The sequence below is a fragment of the Salmo salar genome, chromosome ssa07 (genome assembly GCF_905237065.1).
Source record: "Salmo salar chromosome ssa07, Ssal_v3.1, whole genome shotgun sequence".
In the NCBI taxonomy this organism is placed as follows: Eukaryota; Metazoa; Chordata; class Actinopteri; order Salmoniformes; family Salmonidae; genus Salmo; species Salmo salar.
Window position 1 is genome coordinate 5,811,870 of NC_059448.1, and position 14,748 is coordinate 5,826,617.

Below are 14,748 nucleotides of genomic sequence, written 5' to 3' on the forward strand. Positions count from 1 at the left end.
TGTCGGTAAAAACCGAGGTATTTACAAACCACTGTCGGTAAAACCGAGGTATTTACAAACCACTGTCGGTAAAAACCGAGGTATTTACAAACCACTGTCAGTAAAATGGAGGTATTTACAAACCACTGTCAGTAAAAACCGAGGTATTTACAAACCACTGTCAGTAAAACCAAGTTACTGACTGAATAATTGATAGATGTCTTTATCTATTTCCCCCCCCTAATTGGAAAATTTAAATCCTCTGGATTCTGATTGGATTGCTGAGCGCGAAGAGGCGGGAAACAAGAGGCGGGAAAACGCCGATGTCTCGCGCATGTAATTTTGTGGGGAAAAAAAACGTTAACGACAAAACTGACAGTTGACAACATCTACGTAATATCTTTCTAAAACGCCCGTTTGCCTCTCTCTTCTCAGTCAGAAATAACTAGTTTACTACTACATATCTAACTTAGGACTCTCTTCAAACGTGACTAGCCCTCCACACCTCTTATAATTGATCATTTCAACTGAAGGGGAGAAGCAGAGACAAGGTCCGGACTTGAGGGATGGAGGAATGACAAGATGCGATTTGGGTGAGAGAAAACGAGATGAGGACAGAGACTGAGAGAGATGGAGGGTGAGAGACGGTAGGCTCTATGGTTAAAGGAATGGATGAGGTGAGAGAGAGAAAGAGAGAGAAAGAGAAAGAGAGAGATATGAGGCAGGGAACAGTCCTCTGCGGTTGGGCAGGGGCTCTCCCTTCAGACTGCAATGCAGACATGGAGGCAAAAACTGCAAGGGAAAGATGGATGGAGAGATTGAACGCGAAGGGATGCAGCTAAGGATCAGGATAGAGATGAGAATAGTAGCCTACCAGCTAATAGTGGCAGGTTTATATATTGTGTTTGTCTTGAGCAACCTAGGGCTAATTCTATATCCTGTCGAATAGGCTAACGGACAGCTGTCTATTCATAACGCGTCTCAGAGGCAGGGTGCAGCCTGAAATATAAGGTGCTTAAAATAGGGCACCTTGCTTTTTTAATGCACTTGTACAATTCCAGCCCCATGGTACAGTAATATCGTATTTGCCTCTTTTGGACGTGACATGTTTTTTTTTTCTTCTTCTCCCTTTGACAAAATACATCTTGTTGGAAGTGTGAAAATGCTATAGATATGTTCTGTGCTAAAGCCCCATAGGCATACCATCCCTATAAGTTGGCCATTAATTTCTAGGTTAAATGTGTTGTGTCCGCCTAGGCATGCATATTTAGTCCCTTTCAACTATGTAGCATCACACATAAATCAACAAGGCCACAAGAAGAAATGGGCTCGGTTTCCTTTGAGTGGCAAGGAAATAAAACAAGAGTGTCAAATCTATATAAAGACGGATAAACAAAAACAAAAAATGAGCATCTGATCGTGCCTATTGGTGGACCTTAAAAACAATAAAGCTAAGCACACGTGTCAAAGATCCCCATTGCCCCTAACCTATTCACACACAGTCACATTGTTTCCCTTAGCATACCTCCTCTCTCCCATTCCCGTCTGCTATGGTCTCCTCTCTCCCATTCCCGTCTGCTATGGTCTCCTCTCTCCCATTCCCGTCTGCTATGGTCTCCTCTCTCCCTTCTCCGTCTGCTATGGTCTCCTCTCTCCCTTCTCCGTCTGCTACGGTCTCCTCTCTCCTTTCTCCGTCTGCTATGGTCTCCTCTCTCCCTTCTCCGTCTGCTACGGTCTCCTCTCTCCTTTCTCCGTCTGCTATGGTCTCCTCTCTCCCTTCTCCGTCTGCTACGGTCTCCTCTCTCCCATTCCCGTCTGCTATGGTCTCCTCTCCTGTCTCCGGCGGTAGGGCTACTGGCACCTCCGTCTGCATTTTCTCTCTCTTCTTCCCCCTGGCACACGCCCTCCCGTTAGCCCTACGGGCCGGAGGCTGGGAGCGGCGGCCCGGGCCGGAGGCTGGGACCACCTCCTCGGCGCGGCGGGAGTCAACCCATCCGTCGCCGGTCGAGATCCGGTTACACTGTAGCGATGACAGTAGAGCCTGCAGCAAATGCGCATTATCCACGCTGACTGAACGTCGCTTCTGTCGGGATCCAAGGAGTTAAATCACCCGGTGCTTCTCGGTTCTTCTTCACGTCTTCCATGGTTTGATTCATTCACCTCATAGCATAGATTAGACAAAGCCCAGATGTCTTCCGTTAACAATTACATTAACGTCGGTTAGTGTTACTCTGTGCTTCTGTGCGGTGATAACAGCGAGTCCCTTCTAGGCTTCGTCCTATGCGCAGGTGGGGCTCGCGGATATGAAGATCGGATGGATGGGAAGGGTAGGAGGAAGATGGGTTTTTTTTCAAAGCCAGGCAGATCTCGATTAATCCTACTGGTAAAAAGGCGAACGATTCCTTTTCTAATCGGTAAACAGTTTATCCTCGGGATAAAAAAATAAATAACGGTAAAACCATCTTATTCTGTATGCCCACTGACGTCACCCACCACCTGCGCATTTACATACATTCATCAACAAACATACAGGGGATTCGATAAGTATTCAGACCCCTTGACTTTTTCCACATTTTGTTACATTACAGCCTTATTCTAAAATTGAATAAATTGTTTTTTCCCCATATCAATATACATGTCAAAGGATTATATATATTTTTTTACATGAGTGTAAGTATTCAGACCCTTTACACAGTACTTTGTTGAAGCACCTTAGGCAGCGATTACAACCTCGAGTCTTGGATATGACGTTACAAGCTTGGCACACCTGTATTTGGGGAGTTTCTCCCATTCTTCTCTGCAGATCCTCTCAAGCTCTGTCAGGTTGGATGGGGAGCATTGCTACACAGCTATTTTCAGGTCTCTCCAGAGATGTTAGATCAAGTTCAAGTCCAGGCTCTAGCTGGTCCACTCAAGGACATTCAGAGACTTGTCCCGAAGCCAGTCCTGCATTGTCCTGGCTGTGTGCTTAGGGTCGTTGTCCTGTTGGAAGTTGAACCTTCGCCCCAGTCTGAGGTCCTGAGCGCTCTGGAGCAGGTTTTCATCAAGGATCTCTCTGTACTTTGCTCCGTTCATCTTTCCATCGATCCTGACTAGTCTCCCAGCCGCTACTGCTGAAAAACATCCCCACGGCACGATGCTGCCACCACTATGCTTCACCATAGAGATGGTGCCAGGTTTCCTCCAGATGTGACGCTTGGTATTCAGGCCAAAGAGTTCAATCTTGGTTTCATCAGACCAGAGAATCTTGTTTCTCATGGTCTGAGATTCTTTAGGTGCCTTTTGGCGTTCATTTGCCTTTTACTGAGGAGTGGCTTCCATCTGGCCACTCTACCATAAAGGCCTGATTGGTGGAGTGCTGCAGAGATGGTTGTCCTTCTGTAAGGTTCTCTCATCTCCACAGAGGAACTATGGAGCTCTGTCAGAGTGACCATCAGGTTCTTGGTCACGTCCCTGACTAAGGCCCCTTTTCCCGATTGCTCAGTTTGGCCGGGCAGCCAGCTCTAGGAAGAGTCTTGGTGGTTCCAAACGTCTTCCATTTAAGAATGATGAAGGCTAAATAAGGTATCCGTTTTTTTATTTTTAATACATTTCTAAAAATGTCTAAAACCCTGTTTTCACTTTGTCATTATGGGGTATTGTGTGTAGATTGATGAGGATTTTTTATTTACTTATTCCATTTTAGAATAAGGCAGTAACGTAACAAAATGTGGAAAAACGGAAGGGGTTCTTTATACTTTCCGAATGCATTGTATGTTAATGGAGAAACCAGCCCTTTTTATTTAAACTTTTTAAACGGGTTTAAAAGAAGACTGTATTTTGGTCACATTAGATGTGGAGAGTCTATATACCAGCATTCCCCATGAGGGGGGGCTGGCAGCACTAGCTCACTATTTGGGAGACAAAGATTCTAATGAATATACACCAACAAACTTAATTCTAGAGCTGAATATGTTTTGACGTGTAACTATTTTAGGTTTAATGATGAATACTACCTCAAAACGAATGGAACATCGATGGGCTCCACATTCGCGCCGAGCTATGCTAACCTTTATGTGGGTCTATTTGAAGAACGTTTTGTTAATAATGAAAACGAAAATCCATTTTTGAATAAAGTCCTGAAGTGGTATCGATATATTGACAAAAACATTTTGGCATATGGGAAGGAACTAAAAAAGAGCTGTCAGATTTTATGGCACTACTCAATGACATTGACCCTAATCTCAAATTCACTATTGAATGTGACACTCAACGTGTTCATCACCTCGATATGTAGATTGAGAAATCAAATGGAACCCTGTTTACAACTCTGTATAGAAAATAAACTGACAGAAATACTCTATTTCAGGGGGACAGCTTCCATCCTGAGCCATTAAAAAGAGGACTTCCTAGAAGACAATTTTTCAGACTGCGCCGTATTTGCCAGTCCAAGAGGATTATCTAGAAAAAGCAGCGGAGATGCGCATTAGGTTTCTAAGAAGAGGCTATTCGCCACAATGTGTGGATGAAGCTCTTAATTTGGCATTGGGGAAAAACACGAGATGAACTGCAACAAAAAAGACCCGCTAAAGCTAAAGAACACTCCGTAATGTTTACAGCCACATATACTTTGAATTGGCGAAAGTGGGAGATGCGGTCAAGAAACACTGGCATATTTTATCATCGGACGCAGCTTTGCCGGCTGAATTTAAAAATCCACCACTTATTGTGTATAGGAGAGGTCGCAATTTACGCGATAAATCGGTTCATGCCAACTGCCAGCCACAAAAGAAAATCAGCCAGGCTCTTTTACGACCTCTACCAAATGGTAGCTATAATTGCAGAGGATGCGCACAGTGCAACAATATGATGAAGTGTGAATATTTCTGCCACCCACACACACAGGAAAACGGTTCCAAATAAATGACATTATTACGTGTTCCACCACCCATGTTATTTACATTATTAAATGTCCATGTGGGCTCTGCTATGTCGGTAAAACCTCTCGTCCTCTCAAACAGAGAATTAGTGAACATAAAAATTAAATCAGGAGAAACGACAGGGATTATCCAGTCGCAGTACATTTTAATGACCTAAAGCATGACATTTCTACCTTTTAGATTTTGTGGTATAGAGAAAGTTAAGATATCAGACAGGGGAGGTGATATTAATAATACTCTGAGTAATAGAGAATGTTTTGGGATTTTCACCCTCCAGACATTACTTCCTAAAGGACTTAATGATGAAATGCCTATGTATGTTATGTTGTGAATTTGAACATGAATTATGCCCCTATATCAGATTACTCTGATGTTTTTCGTACAATGTACCCAATGATTAATGGAAACTTGCTATGTCCTCAGTGTGGTTTTACAGACGTATTTAATACATCTTATTTACACACTTTATTCTTTCTAATATTTATGAAATGCATATTGTTATATTTAGTAGCACTTATTTGTTTTTCCTTTGCCTCCAACCCCTTTCGATGTGTGGAACGGATGTGGGTGGGGCTAGGTCTACATAAGGGTGCTAATTTAAAAAAAATCACAAAAGCTCTGATGAAGGCCGTGAGGCCGATACGTAAAGCTTATTAAATATCAGTGATACTATCAAGAGCAGTGTGTGGTTTACTTTTTCCTTCATTTAAACTTTTTGAAAAGACAAATGCTAAAAGAAAGCAAAATAGCTTTTATCCATGTAATGTCATTGAATCATTAGCTACATCTCTGAGTCATCATTATGTCACCCTATTCCTTCTATAGGCCCATAGGGTTCTACTACACTATATAGGGAATAGGGTGCCTTTTAACCAGGGCCATAGGGTTCTACTGCACTATGTAGGGAATAGGGTGCCTTTTAACCAGGGCCATAGGGTTCTACTACACTATGTAGGTAATAGGGTGCCTTTTAACCAGGGCCATAGGGTTCTACTGCACTATGTAGGGAATAGGGTGCCTTTTAACCAGGGCCATAGGGTTCTACTGCACTATGTAGGTAATAGGGTGCCTTTTAACCAGGGCCATAGGGTTCTACTACACTATGTAGGGAATAGGGTGCTGTTGGGACGTAGCGTAAAGTTGAGGATGTGAGGAGAATCAAGAGGCAGGGATGAGACATGTCTAATATGTCTGAAAAACATGATTCATTGACTCATTGTTTCCCATGCAGCCATGCATGCAGTTAAAGCTCCACTTTGCAGAAATCTCCTGGTTTATAAAATTATAATAATTTGCCTAATTCCAGTTTATGTGACAAAACAAGCAAGTATAGTGTAGAGAATCAATGTACCCTCTAAACCGCTGTGCAATATATTTTCCATAACCAATAATATTGTATTGTCAGCTGTTTGAAGCTGGGATACAAAACCCGAAAGTAAAAAAAACAACCAAAACAAAACTTAAGAACGGGAAGCAAAGAAATAGCTCACATATAACAGATCTACCGCTTCTTAGATTTGCTTTCAATGAGAATGACAGATCTACAGCTCACATTTCTATGTGAATTTGGTCGAGTCGACCGAAAAGTTACATATTGCAGCTTCAAGAGTCACAGGGTTTGTCCTAAATGTCACCCTATTCAATGAATCAACTATCTGATCAATCAAATACCATGTCAATCAACTAATCAATCATAGAAAAAGAAAGAGAAGCTAAGGGGGTCAGCTTTTATGTACCGATGAAGTCGGAAGTTTACATACACCTCAGGTTGGAGTCATTAAAACTCATTTTTCATTTCTTGTTAACAAACTATAGTTTTGGCAAGTCAGTTAGGACATCTACTTTGTGCATGACACAAGTAATTTTTCCAACAATTGTTTACAGACAGATTATTTAACTTATAATTCACTGTATCACAATTCCAGTGGGTCAGAAGTTTACATACACTAAGTTGACTGTGCCTTTAAACAGCTTGGAAAATTCCAGAAAATTATGTCATGGTTTTAGAAGCTTCTGATAGGCTAATTGATCATCATTGGAGTCAATTGTAGGTGTACCTGTGGCTGTATTTCAAGGCCTTCCTTCAAACTTAGTGCCTATTTGCTTGACATCATGGGAAAATCAAAAGAAATCAGCAAAGATCTCAGAAAAAAAATGGTAGACCTCCACAATTCTGGTTCATCCTTGGGAGCAATTTCCAAACGCCTGAAGGTACCACGTTCATCTGTACAAACAATAGTACGCCAGTATAAACACCATGGGACCACGCAGCCATCATACCGCTCAGGAAGGAGACGCGTTCTGTCTCCTGGAGATGAACGTACTTTGGTGCAAAAAGTGCAAATCAATCCCAGAACAACAGCAAAGGACCTTGTGAAGATGCTGGAGGAAACAGGTACAAAAGTATCTATATCCACAGTAAAACGAGTCCTATATCGACATAACCTAAAAGGCCGCTCAGCAAGGAAGAAGCCACTGCTCCAAAACCGGCATAAAAAAGCCAGACTACAGTTTGCAACTGCACATGGGGACAAAGATTGTACTTTTCGGAGAAATGTCCTCTGGTCTGTTGAAACAAAAATAGAACTGTTTGGCCATAATGACCATCGTTATGTTTGCAGGAAAAAGGCGGAGGCTTGCATGCCGAAGAACACCATCCCAACCTTGAAGCATAGGGGTGGCAGCATCATGTTGTGGGGTTGCTTTGCTGCAGGAGGGACTGGTGCACTTCACAAAATAGAATGCATCATGAGGAATGGAAAATGATGTGGATATATTGAAGCAACATCTCAAGACATCAGTCAGGAAGTTAAAGCTTGGTCGTAAATGGGTCTTCCAAATGGACAATGACCCCAAATATACTGCCAAAGTTGTGGCAAAATGGCTTAAGGAAAACAAAGTCAAGGCATTGAAGTGGCCATCACAAAGCCCTGACCTCAATCCTATAGAAATTTGTGGGCAGAACTGAAAAATAGATATAGATATGTCTTATATGTGCAGAAAGCTTAAATTCTTTTTAATCTAACTGCAATGTCCAATTTAGGGTAGCTATTACAGTGAAAAATACCATGCTATTGTTTGAGGAGTGCACAACAACAAACTTTGATCACGGCAACTGGTTTGATACATTCACCTCTGAAGGTAAATAATGTACTTACATTCAGTAATCTTGCTCTGATTTGTCATCCTGTGGATCCCAGAGATAAAATTTGGCATAGTTTTGCTTTATAAAATACATTTTTATATTCAAATGTAGGAACTGGGTTCTACAGTTTGAACCCTTGCGTTTTCTGGCCCCACACCCACCCCGCCCATCTAGATATGTAAAAGTTAGTGTCTTTTCTGTAGGGATGCTAATGATCCACCATGTATGACTTTCCTGGGAGTGTGTAAACTAAAAAAATTTATTACCATATCATTTTTGTATGTTCTCTATAGTTATGTACTTGAAAATGTATCAACTGACCACATTTGGGCAGACTTGATTCAAAATGTTGTGCAGTAATGTAATGCTTCACTGCATCAGTCTGAAACATTTACACATTTCTGCCATCTGGTGGCCAAAATCTAAATTGCACCTAAACACCTGTGTGATTTTATGGCCTTCATCTTGCCTTTCAAAGATGGAGAAAAAAAATTGGAAACTGATGTTTTTTTTGTTTGTATTATCTTTTACCAGATCTAATGTGTTATATTCTCCTACATCAATTTCACATTTCCACAAACTTGTGTTTCCTTTCAAATTATATCAAGAATATGCATGTCCTGAGCTACAGGCAGTAAGATTTGGGTATGTCATTTTAGGCGGAAATTGAAAGAAAGGGTCCGATCCTAGCTAAGATTTTTAAAGTATGTTGTTGACATGATCAGTCCAATCAAAGCTATGGTAGGTATAACATGATTTGACGTCATTTTATCTGTGGCCAATGACCTTGAGCCTTCTTGGATGAGCACTTCTAATGTAACTCTATTGGCAGCACCCAAGGTGCTTGAATTTCCGAGCTCTACCTGTAGATTTTGCGGTGACGTAGTGTCCCCATGAGTGACAGAACACTGAGCCAATCACGGCGCAACTAGAGAACATTACCAACCCTTACGTTCCATATTTTCAGCTGGCTGCCCCACCACCACAGAAAGCATTGAGCTAGGCTGAAACAACTGTATTTTGGAGCTGCTTTACTCAAGAAAGCAAAAAGAGACCATGTTTGCAGCGTCCTTTATTAACACTTTAAAAAACTATACATTGTTTGCAAACTAATATGTGACACGTATTAATGCCAAAATAACATGCCAAACAGTTATTTCTAGTTATTTATTTTAGCTAAACAGGTGGGGCTCAATGACGGGTCACCACTGGTCGTACCTGTGTGTGTGTGTGTGTGTGTGTGTGTATGTATGTATGTATGTATGTGTACCAGTTGAGTTGCACCGAATCGAACTATGTTCTGTGTGTACCTGTATGTTAACTATAGCCTGCTGTAGGGTGGTCTCAGGTTGTGTTAACTAGAGGTCGACCGATTAATCGGAATGGCCGATTAATTTGGGGCGATTTCAAGCTTTCATAACAATCGGTATTTTTGGACAGCGATTGTGGACCTTTTTTTTTTTTTTTACACCTTTATTTAACTAGGCAAGTCAGTTAAGAACACATTCTAATTTTCAATGACGGCCTAGGAACAGTGGGTTAAATGCCTTGTTCAGGGACAGAACGACAGATTTTTACCTTGTCAGCTCGGGGATTCGTTTTTGCAACCTTCCGGTTACTAGTCCAACGCTCTAACCACCTGCCTTACATTGCACTCCACGAGGAGCCTGCGTGGCAGGCTGACTACCTGTTACGCGAGGGCAGCAAGAAGCCAAGGTAAGTTGCTAGCTAGCATTAAACTTATCTTATAAAAAACAATCAATCTTAACATAATCACTAGTTAACTACACATGGTTGATGATATTACTAGTTTATCTAGCGTGTCCTGCGTTGCATATAATCGATGCAGTGCCTGTTAATTTCTCATCGAATCACAGCCTACTTCGCCAAACGGTGATGATTTAACAAGCGCATTCGCGATAAAAGCACTGTCATTGCACCAATGTACCTAACCATAAACATCAAAGCCTTTCTTTAAAATCAATACACAAGTATATATTTTTAAACCTCCATATTTAGTTAATATTGCCTGCTAACATGAATTTCTTATAACTAGGGAAGTTGTGTCACTTCTTTTGCAAGCAGTCAGGGTATATGCAGCAGTTTGGGCCGCCTGGCTTGTTGCGAACTGTGTGAAGTCCATTTATTCCTAACAAAGGCCGTAATTAATTTGCCAGAATTGTACATAATTATGACATAACATTGAAGGTTGTACAATGTAACAGCAATATTTAGACTTAGGGATGGCATCCGTTATATAAATACGGAACGGTTCCGTATTTCACTGAAAGAATAAACATTTTGTTTTCGAAATGATAGTTTCCGAATTTGACCATATTAATGAACTAAGGCTCGTATTTCTGTGTGTTATTATGTAGCGTTTCAAACGTCACTCGCTCTGAGACTTGGAGTAGTTGTTCCCCTTGCTCTGCAAGGGCTTTTGTGGAGCGATGGGTAACGATGCTTCGAGGGTGGATGTTGTCGATGTGTTCCTGGTTCGAGCCCAGGTAGGGGCGAGGAGAGGGACGGAAGCTATACTGTTACACTGGCAATACTAAAGTGCCTATAAGAACATCCAATAGTCAAAGGTATATGAAATACAAATGGTATTGAGAGAAATATTCCTATAATAACCTCAACCTAAAACTTCTTACATGGGAATATTGAAGACTCATGTTAAAAGGAACCACCAGCTTTCATATGTTCTCATGTTCTGAGCAAGGAACTTAAACGTTTGCTTTTTTACATGGCACATATTGCACTTTTACTTTCTTCTCCAACACTTTGTTTTTGTATTATTTCAACCAAACTGAACATGTTTCATTATTTATTTGAGGCTAAATTGATTTGATTGATGTATTATATTAAATTAAAATACAAGTGTTCATTCAGTATTGTTGTAATTGTCATTATTACAAATAATAATAATAAAAAAATATATATATAAAAATCGGCATGGTTTTTTTTTTGGGGGGGGGGGGGTCCTCCAATAATCGGTATCGGTGTTGAAAAATCATAATCGGTCGACCTCTAGTGTTAACTACAGCCTGCTGCAGCGTGGTCTCAGGTTGTGTTAACTATAACCTGCTAACATATTAAATCCCTCCTTCTCTGTGTCTTATTTACTCTGTTCTCTCCTCTTCATCAGCTCTTAGGTCAACACGCCGGACCCACGTGCCTTCTCCTATCCTACTTTTCTTGATTTTCTTTCCATCTATCCCCCTGTCCTCTTGTCGTTCTGCCAGAGCACGCACGCAGAGAGAGACAGTGTAATGTGTTATAAGACACTGAACCGTAAAGTTGTAGAAAGGTTGTAGCAACGTTTTTGTGAATGTTGTCATGAGAACTTGTCACACAGATTCTGGGCCTCAGCCTGTTGCTCCAGTCTAAACATAAAGCTCTTGACCACCAGGAACCTAGAAAAGACCGGGGGAGAGAAGAGAGGGACTATGGTCAATGTGACGCCTGAGGAAGAGCACCAAACATAAACTGTCATTCTTATCAGAGATTGTACAGATCCTTCTGCTTTTTCCGAGAGGGAGTGAGAGGGGGTGAAAGATCAAGGATGGGGAGAGAGGGACAGGGTCTAAGAGGAGAAAGGGGGAGATATGACCCCAAAAAACAGCGAGAGTAAGAGAAAATAGGATGACATCAGCGAAAAAGAGAAAGAAGGTGAAAGGGTGTGAACAAACATGTAACTAACTACCTGGGGCTTTCTATAGACAGTGTTAGTAGGACAGCATATCCTCCAGACCTCTTCTGGGGGTACATACTCTCTCCTTCCCTCTCTTTCCTAGAGGGCTGTTTGGATTGACACAGGTTGTTGCTGCTACGGCGACTAGGGGGGGCTGCCGCCACACGAGCAGGGAGGGGAGTGGATGGGAGTGTCCGGACCTGGAAGCGGATGGGAGGGAGGAAGAAAGGGAAAGAGAAACTTATGATCAATCATTCCATCTATCGCTTCACATTTCTGTTTCTCTCACGTCCAATACGCACATCCCATCATTTATCCATCTGCCCCCCCCCACACACACACACGTTGCTACAACCTTTCTACAACTTTACAGTTCAGTGTCTTATAACACATTACACTGTCTCTCTCTGATAGATGGATCTGGTTAGTAATGAGTCAGGTGTGTTTTAGTACTGGTTTGGAACAAAAGGCTGCACACCCTGAGGGACCCCAGTAGGAAGAAGCAAGTGTCCTGGGGTATGAAGGCTTTAGTTCCAACCCAGCTTATGTAGCCAGTTACCTTCTGATACACATAGTGTAAGTGATTATAGCCCGAATGTGTGCTAGATACCTTCTGGTAAACGTACGGCATCTTCTGTCCCCTCTCTGCCGCTTTGTCCCGTAGCTCAGTAAGCCACTGGAGGAAGAGGGGGTGGAGGCACGGTGTGCTTTCTACCCAGATGGATCTGTGTAACCTACTTCACATAATCCCACAGAAGAAAGGCACATGGACACCCACACTTCAGGTGGACTCGGTTTTTATCTGCAGTAAAAGATTTCAAACATTGATGGCAGGCCAGTCACACATTCACTGCTCTCAGAATATCTCTCTCAGGCTCAATCCACAAAGTGATCCTATAGTATAAATGCGTTGTGTTTAGAGAATTAACAAAAATACAGAAAATAATACCTGCAGTAAAAGATATCAAACAGTGATGACAGGCATTGACAGGGCGGTCACAGCTACACGTTCACTGGTTAGGTAGGACACAAGATATATTTTAGATAGGAGCAAAAGTAGTGATACATGCCCTCAATGTCAAGTGATATTAATCCACAAATACAGAGCACAAGTACAACTCTTTACATATAAACATTTTAAGGTAGTAAGAAAATAAACATTCACTTAATATTTCAATATTTCAACCTGCTAGCAATAGCTAGCGTGACATTCTAGTGCAGTGACCGACGGTGCTAGTTAGCCCGTCAATAACATGGCTTGCTAAACCAGCATAAAAACGTGGGTTAACTTGCCGAAATAGGCCTTTAATACATTAAGATAAATATATACATAGTCTCATTCGCTATTGACTTTAGGATATGTGAACCCGTTTTCCAAAGACACTATTGTGTTATATAGTTTTAAGTGTTTTTTTTTTATATAAACAAAGAAAGGAGACAAACCTGCTCTCGGAATATCTCTCAGACTGAGGAGAGATGGGAGAGAAGCACTCAACCCACTAGTTGTTCTTTCAAATAAAATAATACAAAAATGGTACGTCCGAAGACCTCTCGTATTGCCAACCTTACCACAATGGCAACAAATATTCGTATTAATTCACACAACACATAATGAAAGGAAACTTTATTTGTATCACACCTTTTCCTGATGTGAATGGTTTCACCCACTACTCTCCGGCGAACTGCGGCGTGCTTTGAGATCTACATTGCGTGCGAGGTTGACGGAAACTCTACATTTTCACTTTGTCACACCTGTTCAGGAGCTGGCATCACTGTGAGATTCGGTCTCTTGTCTAGTCACATAGATAATGGTACTGCAAAACAGAGAAAGAGAAAGCATGCAGAGTGTTGTTGTTGATGATTTGGTCCACCTCCCAGCACACCTTTTCCCGTTTTAGAAACTCTTTGCGCATGTGCAAAAAAAAACGTGTGAAGAAAACAGCTGCGGCCGAAAAACAAGCATTCAATTAAAGACTATATTTTATCAATTTGTTTAATTCAAATAGCCTACTCAACTGAACTAAAAAGAAAAGTCACGGTACTTTTGAGAACCACAAGAACTTGTTTAACAGCTATTGGATGATGCACACAGTTTTACGGATATTTAAGTCATATCGCGCTTAAGGTCTTATTCAGGATGAGCGGTTTACTGTGCACCTTTGATATCCCACTCATGAATAAACAGAATATTCCCCATTTAAGTTAATATGGGTTAAATGGAATAGTAACTGAAATATAGACGCTGACTGTAGGCCTATAACCTCTCATGTAGCATAATATAAAATCGTGCAGAATTATGTATTTCTTGCAGTAAAATGATACAACAAATGTTAATTTTGTCTTGGGAACAGGAGTTGAGAATTTTTTTGTTTAGAAAAAGCGAATCTCTTGTGTAATGTGTTATTTTTGACACTGTTATGCAAGCAGACAGGACCAACCTATCCACTGTTTTGGAGTTATTGCGTGTTCTTCCCGGTCACTAAATGAAACACACAACTTTACTGGTGTTCTGGGGCAACAAGTTATACAAGAATATCTGCATGTATCTAAACTATAGTTGTCGGAAATTATAAGACTATGGCCTACTGAATGTCAGAAATTATAAGCAGAAAGTTTTTATGGAATTATGGTGGACTATACTGTACAGGTAGCTCAGTTTTTGACGTGATTTGTTTGTCAATCAGATGAAAACATCACAACACTCATGATATGCGAAACAGACTCCGTGAAAAACAACAGTAAACGGGATAAAATGTTTACATGCCACAGCACACCATGTCTAAAATCTGCATATCCCAAGCATCTTATCTGGGTTTTTCGCGATATTATGTTTATATGCGGTCAACTCAAAAACATAATACTTGATTATCCCGATAAATAACGGGATATTGGTGTACATGTAAACGTGGTCATTGACACTAAGTACCTTAAACGCCTATTGATTATTGCTAGTATCTTCTGGCGGTGGTAGTTTTAGGAGCCCGGACGCTTACTAAACGTTAACACGCATC

The 14,748-nt window shown here is 41.2% G+C and overlaps 2 protein-coding genes across 4 annotated transcripts in view; both read right to left on the reverse strand.

Moving 5' to 3' along the window:
• LOC106608448 (transmembrane protein 151B) overlaps positions 1-1,588 on the reverse strand; it is a 22,886-nt gene extending 21,298 nt beyond the window's left edge. Inside the window, exon 1 of the mRNA XM_014206380.2 lies at positions 1,505-1,588. The gene's annotated coding sequence lies outside the window, so the exon portion shown is untranslated. The remainder of the gene's footprint in view (positions 1-1,504) is intronic.
• A 9,400-nt stretch (positions 1,589-10,988) lies between these two features.
• Positions 10,989-13,653, reverse strand: LOC106608481 (crossover junction endonuclease MUS81). Of its 3 annotated transcripts, none has more exons than XM_045721454.1 (5): positions 13,377-13,653; positions 12,687-12,750; positions 12,348-12,539; positions 11,750-11,937; positions 10,989-11,459 (listed from the first exon to the last, which is right to left on the reverse strand). In XM_045721454.1, the coding sequence occupies exons 3-5, from the start codon at positions 12,366-12,368 to the stop codon at positions 11,381-11,383; spliced, it is 288 nt and encodes a 95-aa protein (XP_045577410.1). In that variant the 5' UTR covers positions 12,369-12,539; positions 12,687-12,750; positions 13,377-13,653; the 3' UTR covers positions 10,989-11,380. The 3 variants fall into 3 exon arrangements, with proteins under 3 accessions (XP_045577410.1, XP_045577411.1, XP_045577409.1); XM_045721455.1 differs by lacking the exon at positions 13,377-13,653 and adding an exon at positions 13,181-13,337; XM_045721453.1 differs by lacking the exon at positions 13,377-13,653 and having other exon boundaries at positions 12,348-13,165.
• Positions 13,654-14,748: the final 1,095 nt, after the last annotated feature.